Source organism: Aotus nancymaae, unplaced genomic scaffold (assembly GCF_030222135.1).
Source record: "Aotus nancymaae isolate 86718 unplaced genomic scaffold, 86718_ANA_hifiasm-v0.15.2.pri h1tg000077l, whole genome shotgun sequence".
Taxonomy (NCBI): domain Eukaryota; kingdom Metazoa; phylum Chordata; class Mammalia; order Primates; family Aotidae; genus Aotus; species Aotus nancymaae.
This window is the reverse complement of record NW_026988492.1, coordinates 9,461,829-9,480,841: the sequence shown is the minus strand read 5'-3', so window position 1 is coordinate 9,480,841 and position 19,013 is coordinate 9,461,829. Positions and strand designations below refer to the sequence as shown.

Here is a 19,013-nt window from a genome sequence, read left to right as displayed (position 1 = left end):
TGTTTCATTAGATCTAAGGTAACTCTTAGAGACAACATATAATTGGATCATCTTTTAAAAAATCCTTTTCCCATTTCTACCTTTAAGTTTACGTTTAATGTAATTACTCACAAGGAAGGACTTGTTCTATTTTGGATTTGTTTTTATGTATTTTTTATCTATTTTGTTTCTCAGTTCCTCCATTGCTGCCTGCTTTGTGGTAAATCAGTAGTTTCTAGTGTATCATTTTGATTCCTTTCTTGTTTCTTTTACTGTATATGTTTCGGTTATTTTCTTAGTTGTCACCCTGGAGATTACAGTTCATACCCTAAATTTATAACACTTTAGTTCAAATTAATACCAACTTCGTTTCAGTCGTATAGAAAAACTTTGCTCCTATAAACCTTTATGCCCCTCTTTACGTTTTTATTGTTACAAATTGTGGATTCATTAACACAGATTTATATTTATTGTTTTATGCATCTGTTTTATAAATTTAGGAAAAAGGAATTATAAATCTAAAATTCATTGATACCAACTTTCGTATTTATCATTGTACGTACTTTTACCCATGCTTCTCATTTCTTTACATGCATTTGAGTTACGGTCTATTGTCCTTTCATCGCAGGCTAAAGAATTCCCATTATTTCATATGGGACAATTCTTCTGGTGACAAACTCTCTCCATTGTTGCTTATCTTGGACTGTTTCAGTTTCTTTTGCGATTTTAGAGAGTTTTTTTCTATATAGATTTCTTGGTTGCCAGGGTTCTCTTCCCTTTCCTCCCCTCCCCATCAAATATATCATTCAATTCCCCACCCTCACCCCCACCCCTGCCTGCCCCAGCCACCCCTCTGGCCTCTGATAAGAAATTAACTTTTAATCTTACTGAGGATCTCTTGTACATAATGAGTTGCTTTTCTCTTAATGCTTTCAATATTTTCTTTAAATAGTTTGATTATACTGTATCTTAGTGTGAGCCTCCTTAAGTTTATCCTACATTATCCTTGGGCTTCTTTGGATGTTTAGATTCATGTCTGTCATCAAATTTGGAAAGTTTTAGCTATTATTTCTTTAAATATTTGATTCTTTCTCTTTCTCCTGTCTTTCAGACATTCCCATTTTGCATATGTTGGTATGCTTGATGGTATGCAACAGGTCTCTTAGGCTCTGATCATTTTTCTGCGTTCCTTTTTCTTTCTGCTTCTCAATTGGCCTTATCTTCAAGTTCACTGATGATTTGTTCTTCTGCCTGGCCAAATCCCTCCAGTTGCTGAACCACTTTAGTGAATTTTTCTGAAATGAGAAATTTTATTACTCTTTATCAGGCGTCCTGTTTGATCTTTTTATTTCTGTTTATTCATATTCTGTATTTAGTGAGACATCATTATCTTAGTTGACTTTAGTTCTTTGTCTATAGTGTCTTTTAGCTCTTTGAGGGTAAGACAGTTCATTTAAAGACTCTGTCTCTGATGTTCTATAGCACTGTAGGAGGACTATGGTTAACAATAATATACAGTTTTAAATAGCTAGGAGGAGGATACTAAATGTTGGTAACATAAAGACATTATAAATATTTGAGGTGGTGGATACGCTAATCACCCTGATTTGATCACTACATATTATATGCATAATAACATCACTATGTACTCCATAAGTAAATACAATTTTTATGTGTCAATTAAAAATTTTAAAGTACCAGAATTTTCAAAAATTTTTAATAAGCTTTATGAGATAAAGTTAATGCCTGGATGTCTTCAGGTATTGTTTCTATTAGTGTTTTTTTTTTCCATGCATATGGACCCTATAAACTTATTTCTTTGCATGCCTCATATTTTTTTAGAAGCTGAACATTTGAATATTATATTATGGTAAATCTAAAAATCAGATTTTCCATCCTTTCCAGGCTGGCTCATTAAGTGACTTCTCTGAAGTAATTTTGTAGTCTGCATTCTTTGTTTTGTGAGGCCACTGAAGTCTTTTTTCTGTTGATTTAGTAGTCAGCTGGTAATTTGTCAACAGAGATTTTCATATAGATTATCAAAAATACTTTTTAAAATCTTACATTGTTTGCAGATGAACTGCATGTTTGTGTGTTGAGTATGTCTTTGACACACATAAGCCTATATTTCCTGCTTGTGCAAAGCCTCAGGTCAGCAGGAGAAGAGAGCTTGGGCCCTTCTCAGGCCTTTTTTGAGAATGTTCCGGGCTTCTAGATTCCCAGAAATATATTGGTACTTTTCAATGCTCTTATTCCCCAAATCATCTCATTTCCCATTCTTTCTTCCCAGTCTTTTTGATTAGTCTGTTGTTTGTCTTAACTATTATTTTTTGCCCCACGTAGCACTGACTAATCTATTTGCCTTTAAATGTTTTAGATAAATGACCCCCAGGTAGCTTTGTCAGCCCTAGGAAAATTACCAGTTGTGTAAAACAAAAGCAAGTCCTTTGAGCCAGTCTTTCAGGGATCCACCAGCCACGTCAAAATAAACAGCAGTTCTTTAAAAATAAGGTCCATTGTGCTTCTCTAGTACTAGGTACCTGTACTGAGCATGCAGATGCTTTCAAGGCCACCACTGAGCTGAGGAATATGAGACGGGACAAAAGGAAGTTAAAATGCTGCTCTTTTACTAAGATTCAGCTGTTTTTTCTTTCTTAAGTATTCCTCTCATTTCTCTAAGCCCTAGTTAGTTTCCAGAATTCCAAAAAGTTGACTCTAACAGTTTTTTTCTGGTTTGTTGATTGCTTTTATGGACTGGTGGATTTTTGGAGTTCCCTATTCCATCGTTTTTGATGACATTGTATTTAAATTGCCTATTCATTTATATTTACTAACTTATATTGAACATGAAAACAGGTAGATAACTGCCATTTTCATCACTGAACCTCTGGTATTTAGCAAAACACTGACACATAACAGAAGCTAATGTTTACTCTCACATCCTATATTGTTATCAAAATTCCTCCAAATTCCATTTTACCCTCCTCCTTCCAGTTTCTGGGATCCTATATCAACAGTACAACTTTTTCTTGCTGGTCGTAACCATCAGAAAGACATGTTTAATCAATTAGTCAATTAAATCTTGCCTTCATGTGCTAGATTGTGTGGCGGGGGAGTTAGAAAATAAACATCCCCCAACTTCAGGAAAATTTATATGGGTACAGGAAATACCAACTGAGTAATGGTGATAACTGGAGAAAATTTTGTGGCCTGGGGTTATCAGACAAAAATGTGAATCAGATGAGGTTCCTGAGATGAATCTACAAGGATAAGTGGGATTTGAATCATTTTAGATAGATGAAATGGCGTTCAAAGGTACAAGCATCTAGATTAGAGAGAAAAGAGCATATAGGAAAGTAGAGGAGATGTGGCATGTTTGGAAAGGCAGATTCCTGTTGTGCTTTTAAAAGATGATATGGCTCTGAACCAGCTGCTAGATCATTCTATTTTGGTAAAATATTGTAACGGAAAAAAGTACTCACATAAGAGTAAGAAGATAGGAGTTCTGGGGTGATTCTGCTACTCACTGACTGTTTCGCTTTAGGTAAATGACTCCCCTCACTGGGCCTCAGAATTGTCTTTTACACACTAGTGGGATCAGAATAGGTAATGCCTAGAGGTCCTTTCAGCTCTAACCATAAGATTTGACTTATTAACAGTATTGCAGCCCTTCTTACCTTCCTTCTTTTTTCATCATTCTTCCTTATTCCATCTACCTTCAATTAGAGAAAAAAGGAAGATGAGAAAAAAGGACGAACAGTGTGAGATATGAGAACTCATGCAGCTCATGGGAACTGACAAAAAATACTTGTCAATATATTTAGAACCCAGTTGTGAATTTTCTTTCTTGTAATAGCAATCACTTAATACACTCATAATAATCTTGTTACATTTCATGTCTGATAAGTGTCTGAAACCTATTCCTGTGCCAGTGATGCCAGTCTTTTTAGATATTTATCTAAAATTCATCCACTGATCAAGAAGCAACTTTAATTTACTTCTGAAAGTGAAATTTTGAGAAACTGATGAAAAGCTTAATGAACATGGGGACTTGTCACCATTAAATGCAGAATGACAGTCAGAAACCTCCAGCACTTTTTGAATTGTTAACTCTCAGGACTCTTATGTCAATAATTGATTGGCTTTACACTTATAGGAAGTGTCACCGCGTACCTTTTATCACAAGCATTTATTCTCCGGAATTTCTATGAGCACAGTAAGATTAATAGCAATTAGACTCTAATGAAGAAACTCAGACATTAGGATTATTACAATTAAGTTAATAAAACAGAAGACGGAATGGCTTAAGGATATATATTTTCATTCGTTTTTATAAACAGAAGAGATGCTGCAAAATCTCATACAAATGCAAATGTTCTGAAAATGGAAAACTATTATTAGAAGCCTTGTATTCCTGTCATCAGCATAATAAGAACTCAAAAATCTACCTGGCAGGCTAGAGCAGTCAGCCTATTGGAAAGGTACCTGCACCAATCTTAGAGCTGCTAGGAAAAACTGTTCAGAGCAGCAGTTCTCAAACTTTACCCGTCATCAAAATTACCGGAAAAGTTTGTTAAAATAGATTGTTGGACCATCCCTCCAGAGTTTTGGAGTCACTAGGTCTGGGTGGGATCCACAAGTTCTCATTTGTACCAAGTTTCTAGGTAAAATTGATCCTCCTTGTTTGGGAAGCGTGGGCATCAATGGCAAGTAACATCTAAATTGAGACATGGAGATATAGGAGTTAGAAAAACACTGTGTTTGTATAGGTGGGAGGAAGGATAGTGAGGAAAGCTGAGGGCAAAGACCCAGATAGAGGATAACGGCATGTCATCCAGAGGGACCTGCGGAACTGTAGGATGTAGAGAATGGGGAGATGCAGCTGCAGAGGTGAGGAGGAACCAATTTTTAGAAGTGTTCTACCATACTAAATTTTGGTGGACAGCCAGTGATTGTAAACAGGGAAGCAACATGATCAGATGTACAATAGTGAAAGATCATGTTGTCCATCACAGAGTGTGGATTGAAGGTGGGCAAGATCAGTAAGGAGACTAGTTAGGAAGCTACTATAGGAATGAGTTGGTAGCCAGGAGCTGTATTGTGGCAGTGAGGATGAAGAAAAGTAGAAGAATTTGAAAGATACTTAAGAGGTAGACATTAAATTCTTAATGATTCATTTGATTGCTGGAATGTGGATAAGGGAGAAAAATCAAAGTTTAATTCCTAAGCTTCTGCTTTGTACAGTTAGTTAGACATGGCTGTAACACAACAGCAAAGGTAGATTGGAGAAAAGCAAAGTGTGTAGGAGAAGGAAGGGGTGGAGAGGGGTGATTTTGTTTTGGGCCCTGCTGATGTCCAATAGCAGGGACTGAGCTCAAGAGAGTGATCTGAACTAGAGATGTAGAGGTGGGACTTGCTGGCATATAGACAATAACTGAGACAAAGGAACCAATGGGGTTGCTTAGGTGAGACATGTAGTGATAATAGAGCATTGCCACATTAAGGAGATCCTTGGAAACACTGCCATTTAAGAGGTAGAGTGAGGAAGAGAAGTTTGCAATCGAGACTGAAAAGGAGCTAGCAAAGAAGTAGGAAGATAGAACTAGGAAGAAAACCAAGAGAATGTAACATAACGGAAGCTGAGGGCTCCAGCCATACCAGAAGGTGGGGAGAGATCATGTCAAATAAGAAGTGAACAGTATCAGTTCTTGGAGGAAGGTCATGGATAACCCAAGTACAAGTTCTTATGGTGAGCTATATAATTTGAACCAGAAATGTAGAGAAAATGAGAAAGCAGAGGCAGATGAATATAATGACAATTTCTGGGTTGCCCTTTTTTTTCATTTCAGAATAATTTCCATGAATGTATCTGCTATTAAAAATGAAAATTGAATGCATGCTATAAATATGCCTTTTTCATATTAAAATTTGGAAGTTTCCTGCAGTCTTCTCATCTATGTTGGGCTTTCCTTCAGAAATAGTGAAACCTGAACTGATAGTCTCTTGAAGATTTATCTATGAAACAATAATGGAAAAATAATCCACATAGGAAGTCCAATGATGTGATTTTTTCCTACAGTTGTATTTCATACAAATGCATGTCTGTGTATTCTCTTTTATAATTTGGCTTCTAAGCTTATTTTAAGACAATCCTAGAAAAACGCATCTTACTCCATTTTACAAAAACTAATATCCTGAAATTCTTATGTTGAAGTGTAGAGTTGTGTTTATTATGTTTTCTATTATTTGAAAGCCAGTAAAATCAATAATGGGAGACTCATGGGGATTTTGCTCTGGTTTTTCTCTTTGAAATGAGATTATGGGGATTTATGACAATCTTCAATTTTCAAGCTATACAATAAATACCCAAAGGGCCATCTGGAAAACATGAACATTTCTGGTAATTTAGAAATGGAATTTCTTTAGTAAAAGATTACTATAACTGGAATCTTAGATTTCCTTTGCAAAAGACCAAACTGAACTGATTAAGAAGTATTTTAAAGGTAACCGTTACCTAACAAATCCACTATTAGCTTTACATGAGATTTAACATTTCAGTGGGAATTGTGAAGCTCTTTAAGTATCAGAAAAAAGAATATTTCTCACATTTTGTTCTTGGAAAGAATATATAGATCATAACTATTTTTCTCTAAAGCATTGTTTCTTAACCTGATGAAAACTCCTTGCCTTAACTTGAAAACTCCCTAGAGTTCCTGGGTATTGAGAACCAGGCTTTCCTTCCTGACAACCAGTTCCCCCTACTGTCCCTAAAGACAGCTTACGTTTTTCAGCTTTTGATTTCTGTTAATTAGAATATCTCCTTATATCTTTCCACTTGCCTTCATTTCTACCTATTGATATCCCCCAAAACCCAGATCAAATACTACCTGTCCTATTGGGTTAGTAGACTTGCTAGCCACATCAGTATGTAATGTTAGCTATTGCATATGATAGTTATTTGCAAACTTACTTCTAGTATATTGTAAGCTTCTAGGAGACAAGAATTATATCTTACACCTTCCATGTTGCCTAGATGATGCCTAACATATGGTTGTCACTATTTAAATGTTTGTTCATTATATTTATATTTAAAATGTTCACATTAAGAGTAATAGAATTTGGAACACCAATTTTCTCTTTTTCTGCCCTTGCCCAACTATGGAAGAAAAATGGGTCAGGTCTCTCTGGAGAATGTAGTCATTCAAAATTTAAAATTCATCTAGGTTCAACCAGAAACAAATATGTGTAAATTATGATTACAAGTTTCTCCTACAGAAAATAAGATTGGAACTGGCAAAAATATTTTCCAAAAAAAAATTCTTACTTCTAAGGTAGAATTCTTGAATCTTTTAATCTGTCAGTTACAATGGAAGTCTTCTTATCCAGCATAACTGGACTTAGTATTATATTTGGTCAATTTGTTGATGAAGTTTTTTAAAGTAGAAAAGCATTTAAAAACTATATAGATACTGTAATTTAAAACACAAATAATCACTTACCAGTCTTTGCAATAAGGCTCCTTTTTGACTATGGGTTTGATATTTAGAGTTCATTGTTCTCTCTATAGCACAAATCACCAAAATGTATTGTATTGTCTACTGCGTTGTGTCAAATTTTTTTGAAGTAATCTGAGTGTAGAATTTTTCTAGCTTTCTGTTTATTGACCACTCTGTATTTTAAAATTTCTTCACTTTTGCTAAAACATTTTAATGTTTTAGTCTTTCCAAAGCATTCAAGAGATATTTCATAGATATAAATCTCCTTGATTTCATAATCATTTTATGAAACAAATATTAAAATATTTATAATATATGAAATATATAAACATTAAATAAAAATTCTTTTATATTTATATAATATTAAATAAAATTATTATACATTAAGTAATCATGTATAATTTGAGAATAAATACACCTGATTCATAACAAATAGTAATTAAACCAGTTGGAGCAGACGTGCTTAGGCATAGGGAAGAGTAATAGCATGTTACCTGCCAGTGTTAGTGTGCACTGTGAAATGGATGGCACTTAATACATTGCATATAAGGAATGGAGAGTAGCTGTTAATCTGGGGAACCGACTAGATGGAGAGTGGTTAAGAGATCTTCTGTTGCACTTTTATTTGTTACTATATTTATGACATTGTTTTGCAGAAAAATTGAGAAGTATTTTATTAATAATTCAATAACTTTACCCTCTGTCCTGAAGGACAGTGGGGTTAAAGATAATTGGTGGGGAGGAGTATAAATGAGAATAAGCTGCAAAATAACTTTCTTTAATGGCTGTGTTGTGTTAATTCAGGGAGAACTGCCAAAGGTCTATGTATGGAGGAAAAATGTAGCATAGTACATCTAGGCTATTTCAGGTGTATTGGCTTCATTTCTGGACTTAGAATGATCTTTATAAAAAATTCATATGCCTTAAAATTATTGAAAGAATGAGGTGAAGGAGAGAATAGAATATTGGGAAAATGTATTTATTTTTATGCCTTATGGAAATTGATTACAGATACTCTCACGGTATCAAACCAATCATGGTGGTTTATATCAAATCATAATTTTGTGACATAAAATATCAGAATGGGGATGGGGAGTTAAAATCAGCCAAGAATATTTTAGAAATGAAATTTAAGAATAGAGAATTCCTATAGTAAGGTTGGATTTTGTCTTCACAAAATATTTAGAGATAGAACAGTTATTAGATATCATCTAATCTAGTAGTTCTCAACTTTGGCTATTCATCTGAGATATATACAGAAAATAACTCTTAAGTTTTAAAAATCACATTTCCTATAGATCTTCCCAATTTTCTTCCTTAATGCACTGACCTTATTTAGTCTACCGAGTGTTTAAATATTCCTCTCATTTTTATTATGACTTCATATTATTTTTGGTAATATAATAAAATGACCAAGAAAATAGGTAATATGAAATGATTTTCAGAAAATATCTTTAAAAACGTTCTACTGTTAAAACAACTGGTTCAAGGAAGTGTTTTGAGTTAGTATAATGTTGTAGAATACAACCACTTACTTTCAGGACTATTTTTTGATCCCTCAGAAACCTTGTTAAAGCAATGTTTGCCTACGGATCTTTCTAAAGTCCTGAGAATTTTTCCTTGAAATATTAAGACATGCTCAAAGAAATCCCATTATATATGAATTTACTGACTTAATGGACTCTAATGAAAGATATTTGTTTTACTATTGGAAGATAAACTAAGATAAAATTAAATAAAAATATGAACAATATTGTTTCTGGATTTTCTCATGTTAAAACTCTGCATAAGCCTGGCACAGTGGCACATGCCTAGAGTCTCAGCTACTTGGAATGCTGAGCCAAGAGGATTGCTTGAGCCCAGGAGTTCAAGGATGCAGTACACTATGATGGTGCCTGCAAATAGCCACTGCACCCCAGCATGGGCAACACAGCGAGACTCCTCTGTCTCTAAAAAACAAAACCAAAAACAAAGCAAATGCTGATTAAGTGGATTTTGGTGGGTTTACATTTCACCTAGAAAATGTTATCTTAGAGTTTTACTTTCTGAGTGTTAGGCTTGCCTTCATATTTGAACTTTTACTTTTCTAGGGTTTTGAAGGTATTTCTTTCACGAACGGCTCAACGAATTCCATATATGACTGGAGGACGGGTCATGAGGATGCTGGCAGTAATACTCTTGGTAGTGTTCTGGTTTCTTATTGGCTGGACTTCATCTGTGTGCCAGAATTTGGAGAAACAGATTTCACTTATTGGCCAGGGGCAAACATCCGATCACCTCATCTTCAATATGTGCCTCATTGACCGCTGGGATTACATGACAGCAGTAGGTATGTGGTCACTTGTTTCGTGTGATGGTCTTACCATTTTTCAGTAGCATTAAACTGACTTCATTAAAAGTTCCGCCAGACTCTTTTATGAAGCCTAAATGTAATTTTGGTAAAATAACATGAAAATGGCAGTAATAGCATGTGAAATGCAAACTTTTTCTGGAGGTTCCTATTGTTTTTCAAAGGTATATAGCTTTGTTGAGACAATGTCATAAATCAGAAAGGAGAAATGAAGTGAATAATGGCACCTTCTGTGTATAAACAGCTTATTTTTTTGATCTTATCAGTTGGTCCCCATTTGACTAACATTAGCTATTCTCTTGATTTATTTCCTTACTTGGGAGAAAAAAAGGAAGCATGCTGGTTTTCTTAAATAAAATGTTGGCCCTATAATATATCAGACTTGGTATGTAGGGCACTCTTTGTAAAAAGATTGTCTTTGCAAAATTTCTGATTAATCTATCTTCCCTATGCTGACCTTAAAAGACAACTTACTTATCATTCTCTGGAGGTTCAGAATTACACAAAGACTAAGCCATGTTACTTGAAGGTAGTAAGTGCTGTGTGGCTGAGTTTGGAGAATTTAGAAGAGCTGCATCATGGCTTGGGCCCAAAACACAGATTATTGTTCTGGCAGGCCAGTGTTTTGAAAAAAGAAGGGGGAAAATCCATGGGAATTTTTCTGTTGTTAAGTATTAGTCTATTTTAAGCTAAGTCTCTAAAGATATCCAAAAAAAGAATGTTTTATTGTTGTTCCCATCAGTAAGTCACAGGACAAACCTTAATTGTATTTGGCAGACGTAAAAAAGTAGAAACATGAGTTTGATTCCCATTTTTTGCCTCCCTTATATTTTGCAATTGTTGGCTAAATATTTACATCTGGTCTTTCTCTGGAAGCTAATAAAATGTGTATTTAGTTTGCAGTTCAAATGGAGAAATATTTTTCTGGGCAAGATATTTTAGGAATCTTATAAACCTGATATCTGCAATAGTGAAGCAATATGGGTATGTAAAGAGAATGATTATAATGATAATAGATAAAGCTTATTATATTTTGGGTAATATAACTATCAGAAGATAAATCATAGAGCTAAGGTAGGAAGCGATTCTGATCTTGACTTTAGTCTAGATATGAAAACTAAATTGTATAGATATAAAAAATTTCTACTCACCCTAACATTGTTTTATGCTCTCAGTGTAAGTTAACCAAATAGGAAAAATCATTTCCTTGCATTATTATGAAGCAAAGGTCACTAGTTTTTATTTTTCTGTTTAACAACAACAACAACAAAAAAAAATACATGATGACACAAACAAGTACATAGCATGGCCTATTCACCCAGAATTTTTTTTCATGCATTGGAATTCCGATGCATTTGAGACCTTTAACAAAATTATTTTGCACTCCAAAGAGGATCATGTTTGTGATTTCTATGTAGGAATATATAGAAATATATAATTGATAGTATCCCGTATAAAGTCCTTATTCCTTTATCAGATAGCTTATTATTGATTCACATAGATAAATGAGAATTATTCAAAATTACTGAAAATCAAAGTGAGGTGGTGAAGATTCTTGGTGCAATAGTACTTTAGTAAAAGAAGATAGCGATTTGGACCAGAACTCAGGAATCTTTTATAAAGGACAAGTTCTTTAACCATGGATAATATTTATATTATTGTCTAGAGGTTTAAAGAACATTCATTTTATAAGAATAGTGAAGGATGGGCCGGGGGCAGCGGCTTGTGCCTATAAACCTAGCTACTGGGGAGGCTCAGGCATGAGAATTGCTTGAACCTCGGAGGTGGAGATTGCAGTGAACTGGGATTGTCCCACTGCCCTTCAATGTTGGCAACAGAGACTCAATCTCAAAAAAAAAAAAGTCAAGGATGAAAGTGGGTGGAAATTGTATGAAACATGGAGGAAATGCCTACCTAGAAAATAACATAATGTTGGAATACATTGTGAGTAATACTGGATGGTTAGTTTGTTGTGAGTTTATTACCTATACTTTAATGATACTGTATAGTTAGTTAAGTATATTGAAAATGTCTCAGAAGCAGAAAAGTGATATAATGAATCAGTAAATTTAATCAAGATGACTACAAGGATTTTTTTTTTTTTTTTTAAGTGAAATGTACCAAACTCACCAAATTCAGGAGTTTGGGAGCTGGAATCATTAGAAGGGAAAAAGACCTGCTCTCAGAGTGTGGTCCCAGAACCTGCAGCAGCTGCATCGCCTGGGAAATTGTTAGAAGTGCAGATTCTTAGAGCCCACTCTGATTTCCTCAATCAGACACTCCGGGATAGTGGGACCCAGCAATCTGTGTTTCATAAGCATTCCAGGTGATTCTTATGTAACTGTGAAGTACAGAACTGCTGACTCCATGGAAGGAATCAGCTGAACTTATGAGAACATAAAGATAACTAATCTCAGTAGTGCCCTGGCCATTCCATTCACCCTTACTGTTCCCCTGATCAACCACTAGAACATTCTTTGCAATGATTATTTCAAATCCTCTTTTCATACCTCCAAACTCTCCCTGTTTCTTTTTTCTCTCAGTAAATGACTTCTACTTGAAAAAAATAAACAGGAGCCATCCAATAGAAATGTCTTCAAATTCCTACCTTCACATCTATAAGTCTTCCCATATCCACATTTATTCTTATCTTTTCTCCCTCATATTATCTAAGGTAATACCCCAACCTGTGCCAGACTCATCTAACATTTTGGCCCCCTCATCTCCAGTGGCCACTCTCATTTTATATTAACTTTCTGTCATCTAAAACTCCCCTGCCTCCAAAGTCACTCATTGAATACACTGAAGAATTCCATTCTTAGCTTTTGGGGTACAGGTGGTTTTGGTTACATGGATGAACTGTGTACTGGTGAAATCTGAAATTTTATTGCACCTGTCACCCAAGTAGTGTACATTGGACCCAGTCTATAGTATTTTATCCCTTGCCCCCTAACCCCTTCTGAGTCTGCAGTGTACCATTCTGTGTACCATTATGTGCCCATAGTTCTCCTCCCACTTATAAATGAGGATGCAGAGTATTTGGTTTTCCATTCCTAACTTATAAAGAATTCCATTCTGACCACAACCCATTCCTACTTCATTTAACTACTCCCTCTACAACAGCTCTTTAGTAACATAAATTGTTTTCATTGTACTTTACTGTTTCTGAATTTGCTCTCCGTCAGGGAGAAAGCTTACCAGGCAGCAGATTTTTCCACTTGCAGGAATGCAACTATGGAAAGAAAATGGGCGTTTTAAAAATACATTAATTTTAAATAATACTGGGAAAGAGGACAGAGAGAGTAAGGAGGACCCTGAGATACACAGTGCAAGAGAGAATGAAGATTCATAGCCTGAGAGGGCTGCAGGGCATACCATTCCTTAGGTAATTACCAGGTCTCAGTTAAAGAGCTACAGAGAAGCTAAGAGAAGACATTGATTATAGTGGTAGGATCTAGATCATGGCTTCAGGAATGAGATAGAAATATCAAAACATAAGAGGCAGAAATTAAACGAATACTCCTGATGGTGTTAGGTGATAACATTAGGGTCTCTTAGAAAATCAAGACTCGTGATAAGAGTGCAGGGACCAAGAAGTAAGAGAAAGTTATTTCTTGTCTTCTGCTAGTTTTTGAATTTGTTTGTTTGATCTTATTCCTCTAGTTCTTTTAATCATGACATTAGGGTGTTGATTTTAGACCTTTCTTCCTTTCTCTTGTGGGCATTAAGTGCTATAAATTTCCCTCTGCACACTGCTTTAAACATGTCCCAGAGATTCTTCAGTTTCCACGTAGTTGTGCAGTTTTGTGAGTTTCTTAATCCTGAGTTCTAATTTGATTGCACTGTGGTCTCAGAGACTGTTATGATTTCCATTATTTCACATTTGCTGAGGGGTGTTGTACTTCTAATTATGTGGTCAGTTTTAGAGTAAGTGTGATGTGGTGCTGAGAAGAATGTATATTCTGTGGATTTGGGGTAGAGATTTCTGTAGATGTCTATTAGGTCCACTTGGTCTAGATCTGAGTTCAAGTCCTGGATATCCCTGTTAATTTTCTGCCTTGTTCCTCCATCTAATATTGACAGTCAGGTGTTAAAGTCTCCCACTATTATTGTGTGGGAGTCTATGTCTCTTTGTAGGCCATTAAGAACTTGCTTTATGTATCTAGGTGAACTAGAGAATCAAGAACAAACAAATTCAAAAGCAAACAGAAGACCAGAAATAACCATCATGGGAGCAGAACTGAAGGAGATAGAGACACTAAAATCCCTTCAAAAATCAATAAATCCAGGAGCTGTTTTTTTGAAAAAATCAACTAAATAGATAGAAGGCAAACCAGACTAATAAAGAATAAAAGAGAGAAGAATCAAATAGATGCAATAAAAAATGGTAAACAAGGTATCACCACCGATCCCACAGAAATGCGAACTACCATGAGAGATTACTATAAACACCTCTATGCAAATAAACCAGTTAATCTAGAAGAAATGGATAAATTCCTGGACACTTGAACCCACCTAAGACTAAACCAGGAAGAAGTTGAATCCCTGAATAGACAAATAACAAGATATGAAATTGAGGCAGCAATAAATAGCCTACCAACCAAAAAAAGTCCAGGATCAGACAGGTTCACAGCCAAATTCTACCAGAGGTACCATTCCTTCTGAAACTATTCCAAACAATACAAAAAGAGGGAACCCTCCCTAACTCGTTTTATGAGACCAACATCATCCTGATATGAAAACCTGGCAGAGACACAATTGAAAAAGAAAATTGCAGGCCAATATCCATGATCAACATTGATGCAAAAATCCTCAATAAAATACTGGCAAACCGAATCCCAACAGCACATCAAAAAGCTTTATCCATCACAATCAAGTCCGTTTCATCCCTGGGATGCAAGGCTGGTTCAACATAAACAAATGTGTAAACATAATCCATCACATAAACAGAACCAAAGACAAAAATCACATGATTATCTCAATAGATGCAGAGAAGGCCTTTGACAAAATTCAACAGCCCTTTATGCTAAAAACTCTCAGTAAAGTAGGTATTGATGAATATATCCCAGAATAATAAGAGCTATTTATGGCAAACCACAGGCAATATCATACTGAATGGGCAAAAACTGGAAGCATTCCCTTATAAAACTAGCACAAGACAAGAATGCCCTCTCACCACTCCTATTCAACCTGGTAGTGGAAGTTCTAGCCACGGCAATCAGGCAAGAGAAAGAAAGGGAAAAGACAAAGTCTAATTGTCTCTATTTGCAAACAACATGACTGTATAGGTAGAATACCCCATCATCTCAGCCCAAAATCTCCTTAAGCTATTAAGCAACTTCAGCAAACTCTCAGGATACAAAATCAATGTGCAAAAATCACAAGCATTCCTTTACACTAATAACAGACAGAGAGCCAAGTCATAAGTGAACTCCCATTCACAATTGGTGCAAAGAGAATAAAACACCTACAAATACAACTAACAAGGGATGTGAAGGACCTCTTCAAGGAGAACTACAAACCACTGCTCAAGGAAATAAGGCAGGACACAAACAGATGGAAAAACATTCCATGCTCATGGTTAGAAAGAATACATTTTGTAAACATGGCCATACTGCCCGAAGTAATTTACAGATTCAGTGCTATTCTCATCAGGCTACCATTGACTCTCTTCACAGAACTGGAAAAATCCACCTTAAATTTTATATGGAACCAAAAGACAGCCCACATAGCCAAAGCTGGAGGTATCATGCTACCTGACTTCAAAATATACTACAAGGTTTACAGTAATCAAAACAGCATGGTACTGATACCAAAACAGAGATATAGACCAATAGAACAGAACAGAGGCCTCAGAAATAAAGCCACACATGTACAACCATGTGATCTTTGACCAACCTGACAAAAACAAGCAATGGGGAAAAGGATTCCCTGTTTAATAAATGGTGTTGGGAAAACTGGCTAGTCATATGCAGAAAGCTGAAACTGGATCCCTTCCTTACATCTAATACAAAAATTAACTCCAAATGGATTAAAGTTTTACACATAAGACCTAACACCATAAAAACCCTAGAAGAAAACCTAGGCAATGCCATTCAGGACATAGACATAGGCAAGGACTTCATGACTAAAATATCAAAAGCAATGGCAACAAAAGCCAAAATAGACAGTGGGATCTAATTTAACTTAAGAGCTTCTGCACAGCAAAAGGAACTATCATAGAGTGAACCAGCCACCAACAGAATGGGAACAAATTTTTGCAATCTACCCATCTGACAAAGGGCTAATAACCAGAATCTACAAAGAAGTTGATCAAATTTACAAGGAAAAAACAACCCTATCAAAAGGTGGGTGAACGATATATGAACAGACATTTTTCAAAAGAAGACATTTATGCAGTCAACAAACATATGAAAGAAAGCTCATCATCACTGGTCATTAGAGAAATGCAAATCAAACCACATTGAGATACCATCTCACACCAGTTAGAATGGTGATCATTTAAAAAATCAGGAGACAACAGATGCTGGAGAGGATATGGAGAAATAGGAATGCTTTTACACTATTGATGTGAGTGTAAATTAGTTCAACCACTGTGGAAGACAGTGTGGGGATTCCTCAAGGATCTAGAAATAGAAATATCATTTGACCCAGCAATCCCATTACTGGTTATATACCCAAACAATTATAAAACATTCTTTTATAAAGACCCCATTTTCTCAGCCCAAAATCTCCTAAAGCACATGTATGTTTATTGTGGCACTGTTTACAATAGCAAAGACTTGGAACCAACCCAAATGCCCATGAGTGATATAGACTGGATAAAGAAAATGTGGCACATATACACCATGGAATACAATGCAGCCATAAAAAGGATGAGTTCATGTCCTTTGCAGGGACATGGATGAAGCTGGAAATCATCAATCTTAGCCAACTGACACAAGAACAGACAACCAAACACTGCATGTTCTCACTCATAAGTGGGTATTGAACAAGAGAACACATGGACACAGGGAGGGGAACACACACTCTGGGACCTGTCAGGGATGGGGGTTAGGGTAGGGATAGCAGGCGGTGGGGGATTGGGGAGGGATAACATTAGGAGAAATACCTAATGTGGATGTTGGAGGGATGGATGCAGCGAACCACCATGGCATGTGTATACCTATGTAACAATCCTGCACAATCTGCACATGTACCCCAGAACTTAAAGTATAAAAAAAGGAAAAAAAAATACATGTATCTAATAACAGAAGTAGTGGTGTAATGGCATTCATCCTTTGACATATGGAATTGGATATCACTCAACTTCTGATTACACATTTAGAACATACATTGAAGATACTGAAACAGAACCAGTGACCAAGATAAGTTAGAACAAGTGGGCATATTCTTACCTTACCTGCAAGAAACAAGACCGCAAAAAAGTAGCTAAGAAATGGCAGTGTCGAGGACATTTAGAACGTCCCTTCCATGGTTAAATCTGTGCATCAAACTTTAAAATTGACCCAGGCAAGCACTGAGCTGTTTCCAGTTTCTTCAAGAAGTTAGGTAATGATCATAGAATGTTATAAAAAGGAATGTAACTGAGAATAAATTTATTTTACTGCCCTGTCTTCTTACCTGGCACAAGAATATATCTGAAAAGCCCTATGTAGGCTTCTATTTATCCTCTATTATCTCCTATTAGTTTTCTCTATCTCTCTGTATCACTGATACAGCCTAACTCTTCTCAACAGCGTTTATATGATCTAATAACTGTTCCCTGACAGGAACCCTGTTATAAATTACTCCCCCTACCCTCCACCAATACATGACAAGTCTCATGGCTCTGGAAATTCCTCGGAGCTTGACATCGCTTGTTAGATATTTTATTTACCACATTGGAAAGAAAGACATAAATGAAAATATAAGCAATAATTAAACAGGTATGATAGGCTTGAGTCTGATTCCATTTAGAAATTTTTAAATAGTTGTGTTTTCAGTGAATTCCAGTATTGATTACTCCATTGTTCAAAAGTATTGGTTTCCATGGATTTCACATAAAATATTTCACCTAAAATATAATCTTTATTCTTATTCATTGTCATGCTCTTCTCCTTTGTTCCTTTCTTTCCTGGTACAATATTTTTAACACACACAAAAAAAAACAGACAGTGTGTTCAGTAATTTAATTAGTCATTGCCAATGTTTAGAAAGAACTGAGAAAAATACAACTCTCTTGCTGAGTTATATAAGGAAATTCTAAAATAGCAATTGTTTTTAAGGATTTAAATACTTAATTACCCTAGAAGATTAGGCTTTATTATGACAGGTGAAATGTGATATAAGCACCATTTAATGAATGTTACAGAAAATAGATTAGACTTCCTCTTCATCTGACAAATTAATGTTCTTTATTTAGGTTCATTATGTACGTTTTCTTTTATTCCAATATATCATATGCCTTAATGCACATTGAATTACTTGTTACTATTTTAAACATTTATTTTTATTTAAAAAAATGTTTAGAGACAGGGTCTCTGTATTTCACCCAGGCTGGAGTGCAGTGGTGTGATCATAGCTCACTGTAGCCTCAAACTCTTGGACTCAAGCCATTCTTCTGCCTCACCCTCCCAAGTAGCTGGGACTGCAGGTGCACCACCATGCCCAGCTAATTTTTTAAAAATTGTTTTTAGTAGAGACAGACTCTTGCTGTGTTGACCAGGCTGGTCTCAAACTCCTGGTCTCTAAACAATCCTCCCTCCAGAGCCTCCCAAACTACTGGGATTACAGGCGTGAGCCACCATGTGTGACCTTAAACATGTATTTTTAATTTTCAATCAAAGAATAAAAGCCTGACCACATTGTCTTGGAGCCTACATCACTAGAAACTACACATGCTTCTCAAAGTACTTGCTTGAGTGTCTTCAGAAGGATGGTCCTGGGAGTTATTTTCTTATTTATATATCACCCCTTCTGAAAAGTGCTTTACTTTTTGTCCTTTAGCATCATTCAAATAACTGTGCCTCAAAGAATTAAAACAGTTTTACACAAAGGCAGAATATAAATAATAAGTAAAAAAAAAAAAAACCCCACTGCAGTCTTCATGATAGCCTGCCAGCTAGGACTTCAAAAAGTATATGTGAATTTCTAGTGATGCAGCCAGAGTGAAGGCAGATCACTAGTCAAAGACACCAGCTTTCATA

At 35.6% G+C, this 19,013-nt stretch overlaps 1 protein-coding gene across 1 annotated transcript in view; it reads left to right on the top strand.

The window, feature by feature from the left end:
- Window positions 1–19,013, top strand: part of GPR158 (G protein-coupled receptor 158) — a 398,680-nt gene that overhangs the window by 360,145 nt on the left and 19,522 nt on the right. The window contains exon 7 of the mRNA XM_012450142.3: window positions 9,566–9,804. Within this exon, the coding sequence (XP_012305565.2) occupies window positions 9,566–9,804 (239 nt within the window). The remainder of the gene's footprint in view (window positions 1–9,565; window positions 9,805–19,013) is intronic.